The sequence below is a fragment of the Myotis daubentonii genome, chromosome 10, assembly GCF_963259705.1.
Source record: "Myotis daubentonii chromosome 10, mMyoDau2.1, whole genome shotgun sequence".
In the NCBI taxonomy this organism is placed as follows: Eukaryota; Metazoa; Chordata; class Mammalia; order Chiroptera; family Vespertilionidae; genus Myotis; species Myotis daubentonii.
In genome coordinates, this window is record NC_081849.1 from 65,154,213 (window position 1) to 65,175,440 (window position 21,228).

General features: G+C 43.1%; 1 protein-coding gene across 2 annotated transcripts in view; it reads right to left on the reverse strand.

Annotated features, from left to right (window-relative positions):
• The window catches only part of JAZF1 (JAZF zinc finger 1), a 305,754-nt gene that overhangs the window by 124,719 nt on the left and 159,807 nt on the right, over positions 1 to 21,228 (reverse strand). For both annotated transcript variants that reach the window (XM_059712653.1, XM_059712654.1), the window contains exon 2: positions 10,290 to 10,362. In XM_059712653.1, the coding sequence (XP_059568636.1) occupies positions 10,290 to 10,362 (73 nt within the window). The remainder of the gene's footprint in view (positions 1 to 10,289; positions 10,363 to 21,228) is intronic.

Genomic DNA, 21,228 nt, shown 5'->3' on the forward strand with positions numbered 1-21,228 from the left:
GCGCCTCGAGTCATTCTGTAAATGTGTATGGTGGCAGTGGAGCGGGATCTCCAAGGTCGCACCTTATGTTGAAATTTACCGCTATACACAGTATTCCCTGTACTTGTCAGTGTGAAGAGGCAGGAAATAGAAAGATGCATAAAACAGAGAATGGGAGGTACATATAAAACTGTGACTGTTATTCATGCATGTATCCAAACACGGACTGAACACCTAAGGAGTTCGAGGCACTGTTCTAGAAGCTGAGGACACAGTGATGACCACGATGACAGAGTCCTTGCCCCCACAGAGCTCACATTCTCCAGGGGGGGGCAGGCACTCAACAACAAAACACTTTCCGGTGCTGGTAAGTGCCAAGAAGAACATGAAAGCGGAGTAAGGGCACAGAGATGGGTGGACGGGAACTATTTCATTGGTGCTCAAGGAAGACCTGCAGTGCAGGTGACATCTGACCAGACACCTGAAGGAGGTGAGAAAGTGAACTGCACGAAGCTCTGATGGAATAAACAGCATCCCAGCAGTGGGACCAGCAAGGAGAAGATCGGGGGTGAGGATGAGCTGGGTGTGCTCAAGAGTAGGATCTGTGGTGAGGGTGGGGGGTGAGGTGGTGAGGCTGTAGAGGTGAGGGCCCCTGATCACAGAAGCTTTGTTGGCCATGGTGAGGAGTTTCCCTTTTATTCCAAGTGTGATAGGAAAGGCACTGGCAGAAAAGGGAGGCAATCTAACCTAGATTCCACTAATGTAGAAATACAAAGAAATATTGGCCTGTAGAACAAACCAGGGGTCAATCCACACTGCACCACTGTCAATATTTATTTACTTAATTTTAATTCTTGTCCGAGGACAAGCTTACAGAGAGAGGAAGGGAAAGAGAGAAAAATTGATGTGAGAGAGAAATATCAATCAGTTGTCTGCCATACATGCCCCAACCTGGGATTGAACCCGCTACTCAGGCATGTGCACTGACTGGGAATGGAACTGGCAACCTTTTGTTACACAGGGCGATGCTCAACCAACTGAGCCATTCCAGCTGGTCTCCAGCACTGTTATTTACATAAACACATGCAAACAGATCTGGACACAACCTTAATGTCCACCAATTAGTAGTGGAAGAGTTGAATTGTTATACATTCATATCTTAGAAATTTACATAGCCATTAAAGAATGAGTTAGAACTATCTCCCACTTTGACCTAGAGAGATATTAAATAAAAAACAAAAAGAGAAGTGTATATTATATGTAGAGAGGGATCTGTATATTTGTATATTATATATTTCTTTACCTCTCTCCATCTCTCACAGTTTTATACAAACAAATGTTACAAACAACCAAACCCCTATATATACTAGTATATGCCTGCATTGAGGAAGAATGTAGATGGGTACCCGCTATTACATTAACACTGCAGTGTGAATAAAGGAGCCAGAGGAGAGGGGTTTGAGGCCACAGAGACCAGAGATGGCTGTGGAGCACAGGCCATGGTGCCAGCTTTGAACAAGGGAGAGAAAAGGAAGCAAACATGGATGAAAGACCCAGATGAATTCGAAGATGAGGGAGGGAAGTTGAGACTGAACCTGGAAATGGGAAACACTAGAAACTGATCAATTCAGCAAGGTTTTAACTAGGGATGAAGGATTACAGGACAGTCTTGAGGGTCCAGCTGAGATGGGAAAGGCTGTGTTTGTGGTGTGATGAATCACACTGCTAGGGCTTTTCTGTAGTGCCTCTCAGCAGCTAGCCCAAAGAGAGAGACAAATGCACCTGAGGCTGAGATTGGAGACAATGGGTGGGCAAGGACATTGGGGCACGGGAATTAATCTACAATGGTAAATTCAAAGTTAGTATCTAGCAACCAGCCTGTGTATGGAGGCAAAGAAGAAGGGCTGAGATCTTAGAGGTCTCAAGACAAATGTGGCAGAAAAGGAGGAGGCCATGGAGACTCGGATCAACAGGGAAATGTCCCAGGTGGAGATACTGCAAGCATAGCAGCTCTTGCTTAGGACCAAGTCTAATAAATGGGTTTCTACAAAAGGGGGGCCCAAGGAAATACAAGTCTAATTCTAGATAGTTTCAGTATCACTGAATCTCTACTGGCCTGTAATAAGTTTAAAGATTTTGGAAAAAAAAAAAAGCAAAAGAAAAGAAAAGAAAGTAATGCAGCTTTGAACTGGATGGGAAGACGCATAACATGAAGATGCCATAAATGCTGATGGGTGGAGATACGACTAAAAAGATGGTCTGATGTTGAGTTGTATAAGCAACCTGTTTTAAAACAATAATTGCCCTGAGAACAAACTGTAGATGACAAAGTAAATTATACCAGGAGGCCGAACAAGCGAATCAGATCCCCCAGCTCTGCCAAGACTTCCCTCTTCTACCTTGTGTTTTATGCCAGCAGCACAAGCTACTTGTCGGAGCAAGCCAGAATGCCACATAAGCGCACCCTCTAGCTTCCCAGTGTCCCTCGAAAGTGCATGTTTTTTGCAGAGCACAGTGAGCAAGCCAAATCAGGTTAGAGACATTACACGGGAAACCTGGCAGGCAGCCATCTCGGATTTGTTTCAACTGATGTCCATAAAAACACAGGCTACGAAAATGGTAGCACGACGTCTGGTGTTTGAGATCTAACAGCATGCAACATGTTTATGGCATACATTAGGCCACAGCCTTCAGTCTGGGGCTGGAGCACACAGCAGAACTTCAGATCTGGTGGACAAAGAAGGGAAAGAGAAACGCATGTCTTGTACTGTAATAAATATGACTGCTCTCCGAAGACCACAAACAGGTGGTTTCATGAAAAAGAAAAAAAAAAAAAAAGCTTACTGCCTTTAGATTGAAAAAAAAAAATCAAATGTTCAGGCTTGTTTGTATAAAATAAATAAAAGGCCAGTGCACACTTGGCTAATTACAGCATTTTTTATGAGGCTATGACAGACTATAATCTGGCAAAAATGAGTCCAACTGAAACAGCAAGAGTGAGGGTTTGGGGGAATTAGCTGAGGTTTTGGAGTGGGAATAAAAGTGGGAAAGAGGAAGAAAGCTTTCATTAAACAGTTCACATTTTGGTAGGAGGATTGAAAAAAACACACAAAAAAACAACCCAGCATCCAGACTGATTTTATTTTCATTCAAAACAACCTCTTCTGTAGCATATTTTTCCTTTAGGTTCTTGAACACATTTATAATGACTGCTTTAAAGTCTTTGTTTCCTAAATCTAACATCAGGGGAGGGTCTCTATTGACTGCTTTTTTGCCTCTCATTTAAGGGTTAGATTTTCCCGTGTCTTTCATGTCTAGTAATTTTTTACTGTACATTAGACATATTTTCATCTGATTCATTCCTGTGAAGACTAGTGGTTTTTGTTCTAGCAGGCAGTTCAGTTTCAGGCTGATCATGTTGAACCTGCATCAGCCTCGATCTATACTTTATTTGGTCAAATCTGCGGAAAGCCCAAAGTGTTTTCCACGACCTTCTAATTTGTTAGGATTCACCTCCAAACTCTGTCTCCTCTGAAACTCTTATGGGGCCTTGGTTTTAGGTGTTGTGAGGGTGTCTCTAGAGCAGGCAACCCTCTAGGACAGACTTCTTATTTCTAATTTGAGGTCTTTTAGTATCTCATTTGGAAGATTAGTGTATTAACAAGTTGTTTTCATGCGGGCTGAGCTGGAATGCAATGCCTACCAGCACCACTTGACCACTGGTCTCACTGTTTCATCCTCACCCCTGTTGCCACTGCTCTTTGGTAAGACTCAGTCTCACCCTGAACAGGTATAGTCCACGCTCAGCCATGGACTCACGAAGGACCCCCATACAAACTTCAATGGCCCCTTTCTGCACAGACGCCTCATCGCCAATGCCCCTGTGCCACTTTACTTGCTCCAGCTCTGCCTTCTCTCCCTCAGCTCAGTGGGACTGCTCTGCCTGAACTCCAGCTCACTCTCCTGCAAGAAGGAAACTGTCCTCAGGGACTGAGCCTGGTGACCACAGAACTCATCTCCCACGCTTCCTTTGTTTTGGGGATCTCAGTCTTGTGCTGCCTGCTTCTTATCCTGAGCCTGAAACCCATTATCTCATACTTCTGTCCAGTCCTTTATGGTGGAAGAACTAGTGATGGCCAATGCACTTGGATAGTAGAGGCTCCTGGATTCTCACAGAAGTGTCCCTAGAGTTCCTAGAATCACTTATTTATTCACTGTCCCACAAATTCATTTACGCTCAGAGAAAAGGGCGACTTTGCATGAACAGAATAGGAAGAATAAAAAGACCTATTACTTCTATACCATTGTGTCACAGGCACGGTTAGAGGCACTTTATATGCACTAATTGATTTAATACAGTGAGGAAGATATTGCTATTAACAGAGATGAAGAAGCACAGGCCGAGACTTGCCAACTTGCTCACATAGTTTGTAAAGAGCAGAGACAAGACTCAGCTAAACGGGCTGATTCCCGAGGCCATACTATTGCCCTCTTTCTCAAAGAGAGAAGAGAATTACATTGCAGTTGGGGGGTAAACAGCGATGGTTTCTAAGCCAAAAAAAAAAAAAAGCCAGCTAGGTGCCCCGGCAAGTCATGAGAAGTAAATGGGTTCCTTATTAAAAGTGTAGAAATTAATGGAGTTAGCAAAGGCACAATTTTGTCCTCCTCCTCCCCAGTTGACCATGAGAAAAAAAAGAGAGCATTCTGTATTTGGATCAGAAACAGCATAGAAAGCTGTCCTGAACAAAAGGCTCCGGGGTTCCTCAGGGGAGCCGAGGATGTAGGTGGAAGTGATAATTCTAGCAATGCCTGACCCGCATATGTGGAACTAATCCCATCAGATGCTTCAGGAAAAGGTGCTCTGGGATCAGGTACATATAAGAATTATATTATCCCTTCTGGAGATCAGCATAGGAGAGGCTCTGATAATCTCATGGTAAAGAAACCTTTTTTACTTAACCCTGGATTTCCCAAACTTAATCAACCAAAGAACCCTTCTGTGAGTAACTCAGTTGTGTGTGTGTGTGCATGTGTGCGTGTGTGCGCGCACGCATACGCATGTGTGAAACTGGCAAATGCCCCTTTGCAATTACTGTTCTATGAAATCCATTTCAGAATTTGCTGTTTAACTTTAATAGCAAACACTAGACTAAATAAAAATCCATTTCTAGGAGGTCAAACCTAACTGCTATTGTGCCAAGCAGTGCAGGGAATTTGAATAGAGCTGTCGTTTAGGTATAAAGACGATTATATTTTTATTAGTCAGTAAATGACAAGGATTGGGTACAAGAAGGTACCGACTTGTTCCTAGACATGATATTCCTTCACAGCTTCTCTACAAAAATGCTATATATATTTAAAAAATTTAAAGTTAATTGGGAAACTTCGATTTATATTATTTTAATAAAAACAGTTTGTAGAGAAGATAGTATAATTGATAGCCATGACAATGTATGTTATATCTTTAAATTATCACAGTTATTCATTTCTAGGGTATCACAAGCTATTAATTCTCTATCTTGTCACCTGAACTACACTATAATAACCTGAAGGAAATATCCAGATGTAAGCCAGGGCTTCGCATCAGCTTTCTTATGGAGGCTCAGCTGCCTTCACCCTGCAGCTCCCCTAGCACCTTGAGAAGTGGTGGAGGGAGTTTCCTGTGTGCCCCCGGCTTTGCCCTTTCTTTCCTCCTGATTTAAGGTGCTAAGGCGTCCTTTCCCTCTACAGCCGAGGCCTGCTAAGCTGGATGTGCCTTGCACACTCATCTCCTGGTGGCATTATGTCATTTAGGAGTTACCGGTCACCTCTCATAACATTTTTAGCTTCTGCTGTCTCCTACTGTTTCATTTTATTAGGCGCTACCCTCCAATTATTTACAGCCTAGGAATTACTCTTATTTTGTATGTGTTCCCTCTGTCCAACTGTCCTATCCAATTTTTCCATTGGTTTTCCAAATTCTCCTCTTACTTTTCTAAACTAGTACTTTCCTCTCTGATAGCCCAACAAGTCAGGCTACACAGTGATTAGAAGCACAGATCCTAGAGCCCGATGGGGCAGATTTGAACCCAGTACTCCCCAGGTTCCGTCCCCCCTCCGCCCTGAACTAGGGCAAGTTATTTAACTTGAGTGTCAACGTCTGCACCTGTAAAATGGAGATCATCATAGCACAAGGTGTAAAAGTATTATTTTCGCTTTTCCTAGTGTTATTTCTTCCATATTCTCGCATTCAAAATCTTCTAGTTTTTCTTCTTGTCTTTTACACTTTATTTTCCAGATGCATAAATAATATACAGACTAAACAATTAAATTTCCCATTACACAGACTTGTCATTGCTCCCCACATCACAGAATTAGCAGAACTTCCTATCCTTACAATTTATATCCATCTTTTTTTTTTCTGCAGAATTATTCCCACAACCTTCACTAATTCATTCAGTCTCCCTCATTCTCATTAAACTATTTCTGTTTTAAATGTGTGCAGGTATTGTAACAGATATATTTTTGAAGGACAAAGGTTTGTTCGACACATTATGTTCAAGAGAGTGAAGCAACATTAAATAGACATAAATAAAGGATCCAATTTCTACTCAATTCTTTTCATAATCCAAAAAGGTAGCTCCATTTTAAGGATCCAAACTCTGTTGATTACAGTCAATGTTATTGCCAAAGAAAGTTTCGTCTCAATTTTGACACATCCAAAAGTCCATTAGAGTTGGACAAATGGATATACGAGCAGCGAAATATTAATTCTTTTCCTGCCTTCACTGCTCAGCAAAATTAGACTTTATTTTCCCCTGAGGTTTAAGAAAAAAAATCTTTTACTTGTTCAATTTTTTTATAGTCCTCCTTTCTGCTGTAGTCAGGATATTGCTGTTAAGCAGACTTCCTTTCACATTTTAACCCACATTGGTCTCTTCATGAATCCATACTGGCTTCGTGACGTCCAATGCATCCCTTTTGTAACGAAGGCCCTAATGATTCCTTTTAAGCAGATATTCCCTCTGGCCAGACGTGGCTTCCTCCATGCTGCTGCCCGTTGCTCTGCCCTCTTCCATTTACTAGGTGTTTATTTACCATCTACAAACAAACATCCAGAGGGTCTACCGTGTGTTAAGTACCATGTTATGAATGTGGCACTGTCCAGAAAGGGATCCCAAGAGAGGAGGGTTGTTAGCTACCTGGGCAACCTTCCATACACGGTCCCCTTCACCTAGAAGTCACTAGTAAAAGTGTCAATCCCCATACACTAGTCTACTTTATCAGCTAAGATGACATGTGGTAAGTCCTCTGATTTCTCAGGCCTCTAAATATAATGATGTGATGGGTTCAAGATGCGTCTTCTCCAGACCCAAATTCTAGTTTATAGCAAATACAGAAAATGGAGGAACTCACTAAATGACATCTTCAGGAAGACAACCAAAAGAAAATCCGGGAGGAAGGAGCCTCAGGTGGGACACCTGGTCCTTCTACGGTCGCTGTCAATTGAAGGGACTGTGCCAGGTTAAAAGAAACGAGAGAAAAACATGTAGGTGCAATGCAGTGTTCTGGGTTGGACACTGGATGAGACAGACAACTGTAAAGGATTTGTTTTGTTTTATCTGGGAAAATCTAAATATGATCTGAGTTAGATATAGATTACATTCAAGTGTATTGAAATGGAGAGATTAATGACTACAGAGTAGGTTGCAAAACAGTTTCCCCCCCAAATATATATACAAATAAATACTCACACAAATAAATACAAAGGTAAAGACTGTGATAAATGTTAGTTTATATTAGTGCATTAGAGGAAGGCACGTTAAGAAAGACATTTGAACTGAAACATAAAGAGTAAGTGGGAGCTGACTAACTCAACATAAATGATGAGAGAGGATCACTGACTGATTGCCTCCTGCATGCTCCCTACTGGGGATCGAGCCTGCAACCCGGGCATGTGCCCTTGACTGGAATCAAACCTAGGACCCTTCAGTCCACAGGTTGATGCTCTATCCACTGAGCCAAACCAGCTAGGGCCAAATATATTTTTATTGATTTCAGAGAGGGAGAGAGATAGAAACATCAATGATGAGAGAGAATCATTGATTGGCTGCCTCCTGCATGCCCCCTACTGGGGGTTGAGCCAGCAACCTGGGCAAGTGCCCTGATAGGGAATCGAACTGTGACTTCCTGGTTCATAGGTCAACGCTCAACCACTGAACCATGTTTTGTTGTGTTTTTGTTTTTTTTGTTTTTTTTTAATAACCTGAAATGTGTTAAGGTATTATCAGTAGTGATAGCTGGGTGGTGGGAATGTGACGTTTTGATTAAAAAATTTTTTTTGTTTGATTATACTTTATAATTTTCTACAATGCTGTAATAATGCTGTATGGCTATAATAATAAAAGATTATTTTAAAAAATGACTCATTTTCTCCCAGAAGACTCATCCAAGAAATCTCACACCCACTGATTACGCTAACGCTCTAGGATTCAGGCATATCCCACTGCACAGTTTATGCTAAATTATCATCCTTGAGTCAAGTTCTTTGGTAGTGTTTTGTGTGTGGCCCTTGTCCCTATTCGACTTCTTGTGTATCCCAAATCACACCTGGCAGAGTATTTATTTTTTTAAGAATATTCTTTAAAATATTTTTTTTTATTGATTTCAGCGAGGAAGGGAGAGGGAGAGAGAGATAGAAACATCAATGATGAGAGAGAATCATTGATCAGCTGCCTCCTGCATGCCACCTACTGGGGATCGAGCCCACAACCTGGTTCATAGGTCAACGCTCAACCACTGAACCATGTTTTCTTGACTGGAATCGAACCCAGGACCCTTCAGTCTGCAGTTTGACACTCTATCCACTGAGCCAAACCGGCTAGGGCCAGAGTATGTATTTCTTTAGTGAGAATAACACCTGTGTAATGAAGAGGTCCTTGCTGCCATTATGGTTGACAATTTAATCAGGAAGAATGAACGTGAAAACCTCATAGATTCTTATTAGGACAAGGCTTGGTATCACATGAATTTGTATATATCCAGGTAACATATTTTACCCAAAACACAATAGCCACATCATTAAAAAGTTCTACCTAATACCACAGTTAATCTATAAGCCTATTTATCCCATCCTTCACTATAACTAGGCTAATTAACATTCACATAATTCTAATGTATAATTAAAGACTTTTCCAAACCATGCTAATCACTGGAAATAACACATATACATCTTTATTTGTACCTGATGTGATTTTAAAGGTGTTCTACTTTAAACATCTCAAAAATTATGGGTCATGATAAACTATAGATCTTTTCTCTCACTTTCAGGGAAAGCTGATAAGTATGAAGCACAAAACAGATATGCAAATAGATGCTTATGCTAATGAATCCTTTAAAAACACGCTTCATAAAAGAACTTGACACAGCACAGTCAACTCCGAAGCTCTCTCTAGACAAGACTGACGCAAGTTTTCTAAAAAGGCATTAAAATGAAACAGTACAAGTAACTCATTCCCAGCTTTCCACTTCAGACCCTGAACCTCAGCTCTGGTACCAATGACTGCCAACACACGCTTTGTTGTATATAAACAAGGGAGAGTCAATAGAAAGTCATGCACTGAATTACGAGCAGAGTTTGCCGTTCCCATTAAAAACTAGTTTGCTTGTGCTTTGCTTTTCTCTCTTCAGGGGTGTGAGTTTTCTTTACCCAAGCTGATTTCAGGTTCTCTCCAGAAATCACTGTCTCCTTAAATTATCTGAGTTGGCTGAAACACCAAGTCCTCTTTCAGACTTGATAGGTCAAGTTCTAACTGTTCTCTAAACTCGTGCTCACATGTTCACTTTCAGTAAACACTCACAATAGTTCAGTTGCTGACAACGTTTTTACTCAGAGATGAGCTTCTACTAAATAGCTTTCTGATACTGAATTATTTCAATGTGTTATATCCTGATATGTTCTGATACTCCAACAATGTCCTAATTCATAAAATGCCTCTTCACCCCAGCGTTTAAAAGTTTCCCTCAAACATAAATCCATTAATCTCCCAGACTGCCCTATGAAGTCCAAAGAGTATATTCGAACTCTGCATACAAAATAGTTCCCGAATGAGCTTATAAATCAGTCGTTTTCAGCCATATGCACAGAGAACTAACTACCTCCTGCATCTCCCCAACAGAGACACAAGAACATTCCATATAAAGGTTGATTTTCAATCCTCTCCTGTAAATATTTTAAAACTGAAAACGTTGTTTCTACTGTCAGACGTTACAGTGAAAAAAATAAGCATGTGGCAGATATGAGGTTGCTATAAATTCTGTAAACTGCTTACCTATTAATGTAACTGAGGGCAACATAGGTTGGCTGCTGTAATTCTTGTTTTTCTAAAACACGTGGATCTGTATCTGTAATAAAAAACACAATTATGATTTTCAGCTTTTGCATCAGAATATATGAGCCTACCTAACATAAACTAATAAAGGCTAGACAGAGAAAAAAATTAATTTACTAGTAGTATACCTCTTTTTAAAGAAAACTATGCAAAGCCCAATCGTTTGTCCATTCATTCGCAAATAACAAGATATTGCATTACTTTTCAAGGGAATTCCAAACATCAACAGTGATAAAATGTCCATCTGTCACGCAAACTCTTGCACAATCCCCCTCATAAATATTGGTTTTCACTGCTCACGGTTACAATGTTGGCATGGTTTTCGGTGGTTAATCGGCCTAAGAAAGAAAGTCTCTGTTAATTATGCTCACTTCAAGGCTGGAACAAATTAGTTGCCATTGGAAAGAGCCATCAATTTGAAAATGTACGGGGCATTGTTCTTGTTTGCTGAGCACGTTTCTGGATTGGGATTCACGTTCCGGAGGGCAGCTCTTCAACGTTCTAATTGTAGAATGAGTTTATTATATCTTCTCTAGGCTCTCGATCAGAAATCCTCACACTGGTTTGGAATCCACAAACACCACATTCTTCAGAGGGGCTTTTCCTCTCCAAGACACAGAATTCAACCCCATAGCAGCCTCTGGAAGGCTGTTTCTCACAGCACCAAAAAACACACACAAAAAACCAAACAAACCACCAAAACACCCGCACTGCTAAATGTGCAAACACAATTGTTTATGCAGTAAGATTGGAGGAAGAGGAGCGCATTTTTGTTTTCTCAGAAAAAGGTTCAGACATTGCGCACAGATTTCTTTTCATTTTAACCGCCTTTAAAACCATCTCATTGTTAGAACTCTTCCAGCTGCACTTGGCAGTCACACCTGCTTTGATGTAACGACAGATGTTGTTTCCAGCACCTTGGTACAGGAAGTGTTTCCTGCACATGGTGGAAGACCCACCCATTAACTCCAAAAGGCATTAACAGGGGATGGGCAGGGGTGCAGGCACAGTGGCGAGGTGCACAGGGGCAAAAGGATAGCACGAAAATCAATTGACAAGGCTTCCCACTGGCAGATTAAAACTGGACAGCGGTGGCAAACTTATTCCTGGTGTGCTAATCACGTCATGTTCACTGGACTCTTTCTCCTCTGCCAAGAATTTCTGGGACATTCTATTCACAAACCCTGCTTCCTGGGTCTTTGCCATTGTAGGTCCTTGAAAGCCAAGTTCTGAAACAAGAGACAAAGATTCTCTGAATGGCTCCCTCAAGTCGGATCTCAAGGGTTTGACAGCACAAGTGAGGACAGAGAGTAAGTCAGCATTTGCTCTCCTACAACGGTCACGCTGTAGCTGAGACTGTCTGCAGGTCACTGGAACTACCCCCGTGGTTCTCCAAATACACGGACAACAACCACTCTTCAAGGGAAACCTGGTTTTCAAACACAGCCCGTACTCACACTCATCTGCTTGCTGTGGCCCCAAAGTATGTCCACATTTCGGAGAGGAACGCTTTGTGCACTTCACTCGTGCTCACTGGAGAGGAGGCAGTGGACAATGCTCACCAGGGAAAGGTGTTTTATTCCTAAAAACGGTCCATTGGAATGCTGGGCAGGCCACGTGTGCAGATGGTGACTGACAGACCAATCCTGCAAGCTCTTTCTAGGTGCTTAACGAAGTGAGGCACGAGAGATTGGAGAGAGAAGCCAGGAAGACGAAGAGAACGGAGAACGATGAGAAAGGACAGGGTGATGATTGCAAATGTCTGTGCAGAAAACATCTCAAAAACTCACAAAACCATTTTGCTTCAAGTTTAGGAACAGATGATCGAGATGCTTAGCTTTTGAGACGGGGTCTGAACCTGAGTCATTAAAACTCATTCCTTCAGAGAGACATCTGGTGTGTTATTTTGAAAGAAAAGAACTTCGTTCTGAATCTAAAATGTGTGTATATAAAGGGGAAAGAGTTAAGAGGCCAATTGACATTTTTATGTCCTCCACTTTTGCCTTTATTTTTGTAACTGATGCCCAGTATAATAGTATTCCCACAAAGCATCTTTTAAAGCTTTCCTTTGCTTCCAAATTATATAATTTTTGAAATATTTTCAATATTACCTCCATAAGCTACCTTTACTTTTTCTTTTATTAGTTTGTATGTATAGATATATACACACAATTTGTATTACTCTCTTTTAAAAATATGTTTTTATTACTTTTTTTTTTTAGAGAGGAAGGCAGGGGACAGAGAGACAGAAACATCAATCCCTGCCTCCTACATGCCCCCTACTGGGGATCAAGCCAGCAACCTGGGCATCTGCCCTAACCAGGAATCGAACCAGTGACTTCTTGGTTCATGGGTCGATGTTCAACCACTGAACTGGGCTGTATTACTCTTTTCTTCTTCACATTTCAGTACCTCTCTGGAAAAGGGGAAGAAAGTATCTTATGTCCAAACAAAATGCTGTTGGCCATTGACATTCACACAAACTTGTAATATTGCTTCCCAAAGAATCAAGAATGCTTGCCTTCTATTTGCAAAGCAAGGTTTTGAAATGTTTTTCTTACTTTGTTTCACCACCTTCCATTACCTGGACTTAAGCTCACATGCCCTGAAATTGTGAATGGTGAAATGGACTTCCAGAAGCTTCTAAATGCCACCCTCTCCAGGACAAAAAGGCTGCCTGGAAGCACCTCAGGCAGGATTCTCCTCTTTGTCTAGGATGCAGACTCTGGTACCTGACAGGAAAGCAGAACTTCCAGAGAGACGCCCATCAGGCCTAAAATATCATGTCCACATCCGATGCTTCCTTGGGCAACCTTTCGAACATCCATTAATGCTTCGAGTTCTTAAAATGAAAGGAGATCCTTGGTGCCCAGCTCGGAGCCTCACACGCTTCCTGGCTGACTGGTTCGAGATTACCCTGACTCACCACTTTATGGACTGAATTACGCACGTTACCAGCATGAACTGAGAATAGCACTGCTCACTGGATATGACCAAATTCAGTAAGGACATCCAATATGCCATGTGCCACACTACTGAGCACTTCTTCACTTTAAGTTGCTACAAAAAGAAATGCGATATGAATTGCGCTGGCTGCCGCACACAACCTCCCAGATAGTTCTCCCGCTTGTTTGTTTACGATGCCAATAAAAATATGAAACTGGAACACTGGCTGCTATTGCCCAGAGATATAATCCGCCTCCCGTAGATGGGCTGTGAGATAGAAACACTTGGATTTCCATGGCCACGTGATGCTCCTTAGGCTGGCAACTGGCAAGGATGCAAGCGTTTCTCTAAGTGGCTGCTGTCTTCAGCCACACATCGGCTCTGCCACTTTCCTATCACTGAAAAGAGAAGGAAGAGAAACCAACCTTTTCAGCAGGGTGGGGAATAGCCAAAAAACACACTGAGAGGTTACTGTTTTCTGCCTCGCACCACCTCTTGCACCCTCACAGAGTTCAAGTTCACCGAGGGCTAAGAGAATTCAAATATTGAAATGGATTTGAAAACACCCAAGCGATAAAAACCTATGGGCTTGCTTCAAAGTTTCTGAAACACAGTGTCCTCTCAACAAGACTCCTTACTGCAGGGCTAAGCCTCATCTATCGTTCCGCCTGGTCTGTGTTACAATAGTGACAAAGAAACAGACTTTCCGGAGGATGAGGCCCAGAAACCAGAATTTAAAAAAGATTCCCAGGTGATTCTAATGTGCAGCCAAGGTTGAGAACCACTGCTCTAGCTACTCTACATTGCTGGAATTTCAAATACAGGTAATTCCTTATAATAAGAAAGTCGAGCCCCGCTGATATGGCTCAGTGGTTGAGCATGACCCATGAGCCAGGAGGTCACTGTTCGATTCCTGGTCAGGGCACTTGCCTGGATTGCAGGCTGGCTCCCTGATGTTGGGTGTGCAGCAGGCAGCCAATCAATGATTCTCTCTCATCATTGATGTTTCTATCCCACCCTCTCCCTTCCTCTCTCTGAAATCAAAAAAAAAAAAAAAAAAAAAAAGAGCAGTAGTACCTCTCAACGACATTGACAAGGTCTCTGTCAGCAGTGAGCTATTCGCAGGCTGGGAGGCAGCAGTGAGGGGCAGATGTGATGTCACGCACCCTGGGAAGGCCTTCTGCAATTTCTGATCTTCCCAAGGCCAGGCTCTTCTCTAAGTGTGCATGGCAACCGTGGGAAGCCTGGGAGGCCGTGGGTGGGGAGCAGCGGGCCATTTACAGCTGGGAGACCCTGGAGAGGCAAAGGCCCACCCAGCCAGCAGAGTGATTTTGAAGATCTGGGCTGGATACACCGCTTTTCCTTGGACTCACTCGGTAATAATTAATGGGCGCGGTCTGGTCACAGCCTTCCCCCAACAGTGGGATTCACGAAGCCACAGAGTTTTCCTTTACTCAGCAGGGCCTTCCCCAACGTCCCCCCTCCCGTCTCTGCACCACTTCAAGCTGGCACTATCCCTGTACATATGTCACTGCACAGGCTTTGTCCCCGCACATCATTTCTTTTCCCTGCTTCTCAGAGGTGAGGAACTGTCTGGGCCTTCATCTCTCCAGCACTGAGCTCAGGGCCAGCATCAGGAGATGCATCTAATTACTGACTGGATATGCAAATTAATTTTAGGATGAGAAAATGGAAGACTTGGGTCAAACGTGGCAGATGGGCCAAGGGCATTTGTTTCCTTCACCATCCAAGGTCCTGCTAAAGTAACGAAATAAACTCCCAGGGATAGAAGGAAGGGGAGACATCAGCAGATAAGTGATTCCGACCAGTGCCTTGAATGACGGATCCCCCTAGGCAACCTTCCTAATGCCGCAACCCTTTAATACAGTTCCTCGTGTTGTGGTGACCCCAATTTCATTGTTACAAATTGAACATAATTAAAGCATAGTAATTAATCACAAAACAATATGTAATTATATATGTGTTTTCCGATGGTCTTAGGCGACGACCCCTGTAAAAAGGGTCGTTCGATCCCCGAAGGGGTCGCGAGCCACAGGTTGAGAACCGCTGCCCTAGAGAGTAGAGGAAGCTACAATCTCCAGTGCCCGCAGCAGGGGAGACCCATGATAAAAGAGGGGGAACCCACTGCCAAAGCCTCAGGGAGGCCGTGGGCTTGAAGGTGCCATGTACGGCGACAGGCAAGGAAGGGAAGGATCAGGGCTGAAAACAGAAGGGTTGTTGAAAAGGTTGATTATCCACAGACACAACCAGGGGAAAAAGCATAGGTGAGGTAGACTGGGAGAGTACAGGCATACCTCGCTTTATTGCTCTTCACAGAAGTGTGTTTTTACAAACTGAAGGCAAGGCCTTCCACTAGCAAAAAGGTTAGCGCTCACTCTATGGCGCTACTCCTTTTATTGCGGTGGGTGGAAGGAACCCACGATAGCTCCCGGCCTGCCTGTACCGTGCTGAAAACGGGGATGGAAGTGGAAATACGCCTACTCCGCGGTTCCCAGGGACACTGGCAGCCTGACAGGGAGATTCCTTGCTGATTAAGTTAAGTGGGGCTCGGAGAAGAGAGTTCCAGATGTGGACATCTGGCTCTCCCCTAATTAAATGATCTCCCTACAGTTAAGCCCCCGGTCAGCAGGCTCCATCCGCGCCTCCACCCAGAGCCTCTCATCAGCTTTTTATTGCCTTGGTCTTAAATATGAGCCAAGAACAGTCAAGGAATGATCATTAGACATTTGAGGGAAAGTCATGAACATGAACGGGAGACACTAAAACAAACAAATGGTGAGGAGGGAAGTAGGGGGACAGGAGCCAAGAAATAGACAAATTGATGCTGGGCAGGGTACCTGACAGACCTACTGACACAAACCCACTTAACTGCGGGGCTAGGACCAGAAAGCCCTGTGTCCTGCGTCCCACTGGGCCAGCGTTCTGACCAATAAGAAGGCTGCTTGTCCTCTCAGGCCAGCTCATTGCCACCGTCCAATTGCAACACTGGACTCACACAACCTTTACAGCTCTCTTAAGAGCCCAGCACAGTTCTGCTAAACTCACTCTATGTTCAGGGCTGAATCTGATGAACCAACAATTTACAAAGACCAACTTTTAATTCATGGCTAGTTTACTTCAGCTGCTGAAATACGTATTTCTTGTTGGCAATGGCCCTTTCAAAAAAAAAAAAAAAATCCCACAATTGCACATAACCAGCCTTTAAATGGATCAACTTTTCCTTAGTTTATAGACACGTCATTTGAAACTTTTCCCAAGCCATAATTTCCATTACAGGGCAGTCAGTGCAAATTACAGTGAGATCCTTGCCTTCCCAAATTCAATGTGGAATCCAGACGCAGTTAAGTGTTGCTGTAAACTTTACGAGTTAAATATCTGAAAGTCAGGGACACTGTGCAGCCCAATAACACCATCTATTAAAAAAAGCATTCGTGTTCACATTCGTAGCCCAAGTTTTCCTCCACAAGTGAATGAATAAACATTAGTCAACCGAGGACCCTGTTGACAATATGCGGGGAGGCTGATTTATAAACAAACACAGCACGTTGCAGCCCTGTGGTATCTGGCATGGCAGTTTAAAGTTATTAGAACTAGCCTGGTTGGCATGGCTCAGTGGTTGGGCATCAACCTATGAACCAGGAGGTCAGGATTCAATTCCCAGTCAGGGCACATGCCCGGGTTGTGGGCTTGATCCCCAGTGTGGGATATGCAGGAGGCAGCCAATCAATGATTCTCTCTCATCATTGATGTTTCCACCTCTCTCCCTCCTCCCTTTCCTCTCTGAAATCAATAAAAACATATTTATAGTTATTAGAAATAGACAGTTCTGACTAGGGTGCTTTCTAACTCTCTATCAGCCCATCATATTCCTAGAGTCATTGACTGCTTGAGAGTGGTAACTCTCTTCCCTAAGTATAAGATGTGGAACCCGGTGTCTAAGACACTCTCAGCCCACCCTCTTTAGTGGTGACAGGGAGTAATCTACCCACTCAAGCTCTCTCTCACCTTGTTACCTGTGACAAGAGAGCCTGCCAGAGACCATCGTGGCGGCCAGATATGCCTGTGAAGCACACAATCTGCACACCCGTATACACCAGCCCTGGAGACTGGGGTGCTGGGATTATACAACAATAAAACTCTTTCAAACAGGAGCAAGGCCAAAATGTGGTTCCCTTTAATCCAACATGCATGTGTGCATGTACACAGACATTTACATGTCTGCTTCCCCAGAAATGAGCCTGATGGCGGAACCAAATAGCCTGTAATACAAAGACCATAGGAGTTTCCATGTTACTCCCTCCTGTAGGAATAGCAAGTACCTGCAAGAGAAGATTGATGCTGGTGGGCGACACTAAGGGCCAAAAGAGAAGGCAGGGAAATGAGGCTCCTGAAGGCCTTTCTTCAAAGCTGGAGGGAAATATTTGTTTATGGAAAGAGACCTTTCATCCCTTCTGCCTAAAACTGTTTGCCCAAGGAAATCCTCCCCATCCTCTAAGGTGCTGGCCTACATACCACCTCTACCATGTGTTGTACTACATATATTTGCTAATCTGTCTCAACACCCCACCAAAATGGAAGCTGCTTCAGGGACAGATCTTAGAGGCCACAGGTCCTCAGCCAGGGCTCACTGTGATGTATGCCGAGTAAATGAATGCCCTGGATATGCATAACACAAAAGACACAAAGAGAAGCACCCAGCTCAGACAGTTCAGGAAGAAGAGGAAAACAGACCCATGTCTAATGACTGCACCGGCATCTACTTCTACATGAAGAAACAGATCCCGTTAAGCACAGATGTTCAGAGGGCTACAAAATAATGCAAAATTCAGAATAATGGAAAGGGGTCAGATAGGTCTAATTTGAGAAGGTCTAATTTGAACTGAGTTGGGTTTTGAAGAAATGGAGACAAAGGGAGTCATTCATAGGTGAGATTAGGGAATCTAAAAATGGCATTAAATTTGAGGCAGAAAGCACACGTGAGACGTCTGTGGGTACTATGGGTAGTAGAGCTGAAGAGCCAATATTCATTAGTAACAGAATATTTTTATTTATTTTTAAAATATATATTTTTAAAAATATTTTTATTGATTTCAGAGAGGTAAGGAGAGGGAGATAGAGAAAGATCAGTGATGAGAGAGAATCATTGATTAGCTGCCTCCTGCATCCCCCACTGAGGATGAAGCCAGCAACCCAGGCATGTGCCCTGACCGGGAATCAAACCGTGACCTCCTGGTTCATAGGTCAAGGCTCAACCACTGAACCATGCTAGCCAAGCCAGAATATTTTTAGAGATACTTTAAAACTGTGGTTCTGAGGCATGGGCACGCCTCTCCACCCGTGAGCAATCCCCCCAGCCCTACTCCGGGATGTTTGGCAATGTCTGGAGACAACTGGGGAGAACCCTATTGGCATCTAGTGGGTTGAAGTCAGGGACACTGCTAAACATCCCACAGCACACACACAGAACAGTCCCAACCCTGCCCCACCCCCTGACTATGAACTATCTGGCCTAAAAAGGTCAATGTCAAGAAACCCTGCTTTGGAGCCACATGAATATTATGAGAAACAGAGCTCTTGTTCCTAGACTTCTGTGGATGACAATTTCTGTAGTTTGCTCTGGTCTAAATCAAGAGGCCAGAGGGCAGGTTAGGAAGCTACAAAAGAAGAATGATAGGAGAGGTTGTTTGAACTTAGATAAAAGCTGGGACCTCTGAACAGAGACAAAGAAACTGAATTCATTCTCAGAGAGACATACTGAATTCCTGTGTGCTACTTGCTCAAGGGAAATTCTAAGCCAGCAGATTCACAACTGAGCGAGACAGACAACCCACTTCACAGTTGACAACCTCAGACAGACTGATGCATGAGTTCAGAAAAAGATACTAAGTGATGTAGGAAGCAAGCACGATTCTCGGTGAGAATCAGAGAAACTTCTCGAAAGAAGATTTTACATGTGCCTTAACCTAGACCTCCAGACACAAAAGGTGGGTAATGGGAGTCAGAAGAGAGAACGGCGAGAGCAGATGAGCAGCAGCAGAAACGAGCGGGGACCTGGGAGGGGTTCGTGTGAGTCCTGCAGCTGAGACTGGGCCTGGGTCCTGGACGGTTGGAAATGCTCCCCAAGCGCTGACTTCCTTCTGTCGACAGTGGAGGGCTGGGGAAGGTGGAAAGTGATATGGCCCATGTTTTAGAAAAATAACCAGTGGTGGTGTGGAGAGTGGGGGAGAAACTGGAACCGGAGATGTAAGATTTGGTGAGAGGAGAAATGGAAATACAAGATTCTTTCCGATGTTATACCTCTGAGTGCCTCATTACCAAAAGTAAGGCAGTAAGTAGAAAGTGAAGGGGTTTGACAGACAAGAAAAGGAGGTCTGCTTCTGATGTGTGGTGAGACGGTTTGCAGAACCAAGAAGTCTGGGCCTCAAAGCGAGATAAAGGACTTGTGGTACAGATAGGAACGAAGGGCTGAGAATCCCATCCCAGCGCCAGACACTCTTGCAGGCCCTGAAACCAAGTGCCCCTCCAAACAAAACAATGCTGCACAGTAGAAACCCGATTACTCGGACTGAAACCCTGGTTATCATATAGCTCAGCCAAGCAATCAGTAGGCACTGGTTGAGGGCCGACTAGGTCTACTAGAATCCTAGCAGAGATAAAGAAAAGCCAGAGGTTGCACCACATTTGAAAACAAGTAATTAGTAAATTTCACATGGTGTGCACATAAAAGATTGGGGTGGGGGGAAGGGAACTGAGTCATAACTAATCCCGAGAGCAGTATTTTATATGATCCGGTACCCGGGCCTCTAGCACTCACTACTGTGATGAGCCTCTCCTTGGAAAAGCTGCTCCCCTCTTGGTGTTGCTTACGGTAATAATGCAGCGCCACACGAGTCAAACTGCCTCAGCTAATACTGGCAATATAACCCGTTTAAGTATTAAAGTGTGTGTGTTTTTTCTTTCTCACCTGTGAAATGTCGATGAGGATAGTACTTTGGCCCTAGGGCTAAAATGAGGATGAACTAAGCAATGTGTTAGCTGTAGCTACTACTCAGTTCTTTAGCTCATAAAATGTTTTGAAATTCAACTCTGCACGGTTGTGGATTATCTCATTTTATAGTCAGTGACACAATGGCACACAGAAAATCTAGAAACTCGGCATTCACATAACGTGGCAGAGAATGCTGGCTGCCATCAGACACAGGCATACTTGGGAGACACTGTGGGTTTGGTGCCAGATATCGCAATAAAGCAAATATAGCAATAAAGCGTGTCACACATTTTTTTGGTTTACCAGTGCATATAAAAGTTATGTTTACACTATACTGCAGACTACGAAGTGTGCCACAGTATTATGTCAAGAAAACCCTAATATATATACCTTAATAAAAAACCAATATAAAATATATAAACACCAATATATATATATACACCTTTATTGTTATGGAATGTAGTCAACAATATTGTAATAACTGTATGGTGTCAGGCGAGTACTAGATTCATTGGGTTGATCACTTTGTAAGTTATATAAATGTCTAATCACTATGTTGTACACCTGAAATTAATATTGAATGTCAACTGTAATTGAAAAACAAATTTAAAATATGAAAAAAAAATATTCCATTGCTAAAAAATGCTAACCATCATCTGAGCCTTTAGCGAGTTGTAATCTTTTTGCTGGTGGAGGGGTCTCAACTTTCATTTGTAAAAAAACAACTTGGAAGTGCAATAAAGTGAGGAGTCCCTATAGTCTTTTTCCCCTTCTATCTCCACAGTGCTTAGGAACATGGCTGTCTTATATAAAGACTACATTTCCCAGTATTCCTTGAGCCAGGTACAGCCATGTGACTAACACTTGGCCAATAAGACATAAGGCTTCTGAGAGGCCCCCTTAAAAGTCATGTGCCTTTCTTTG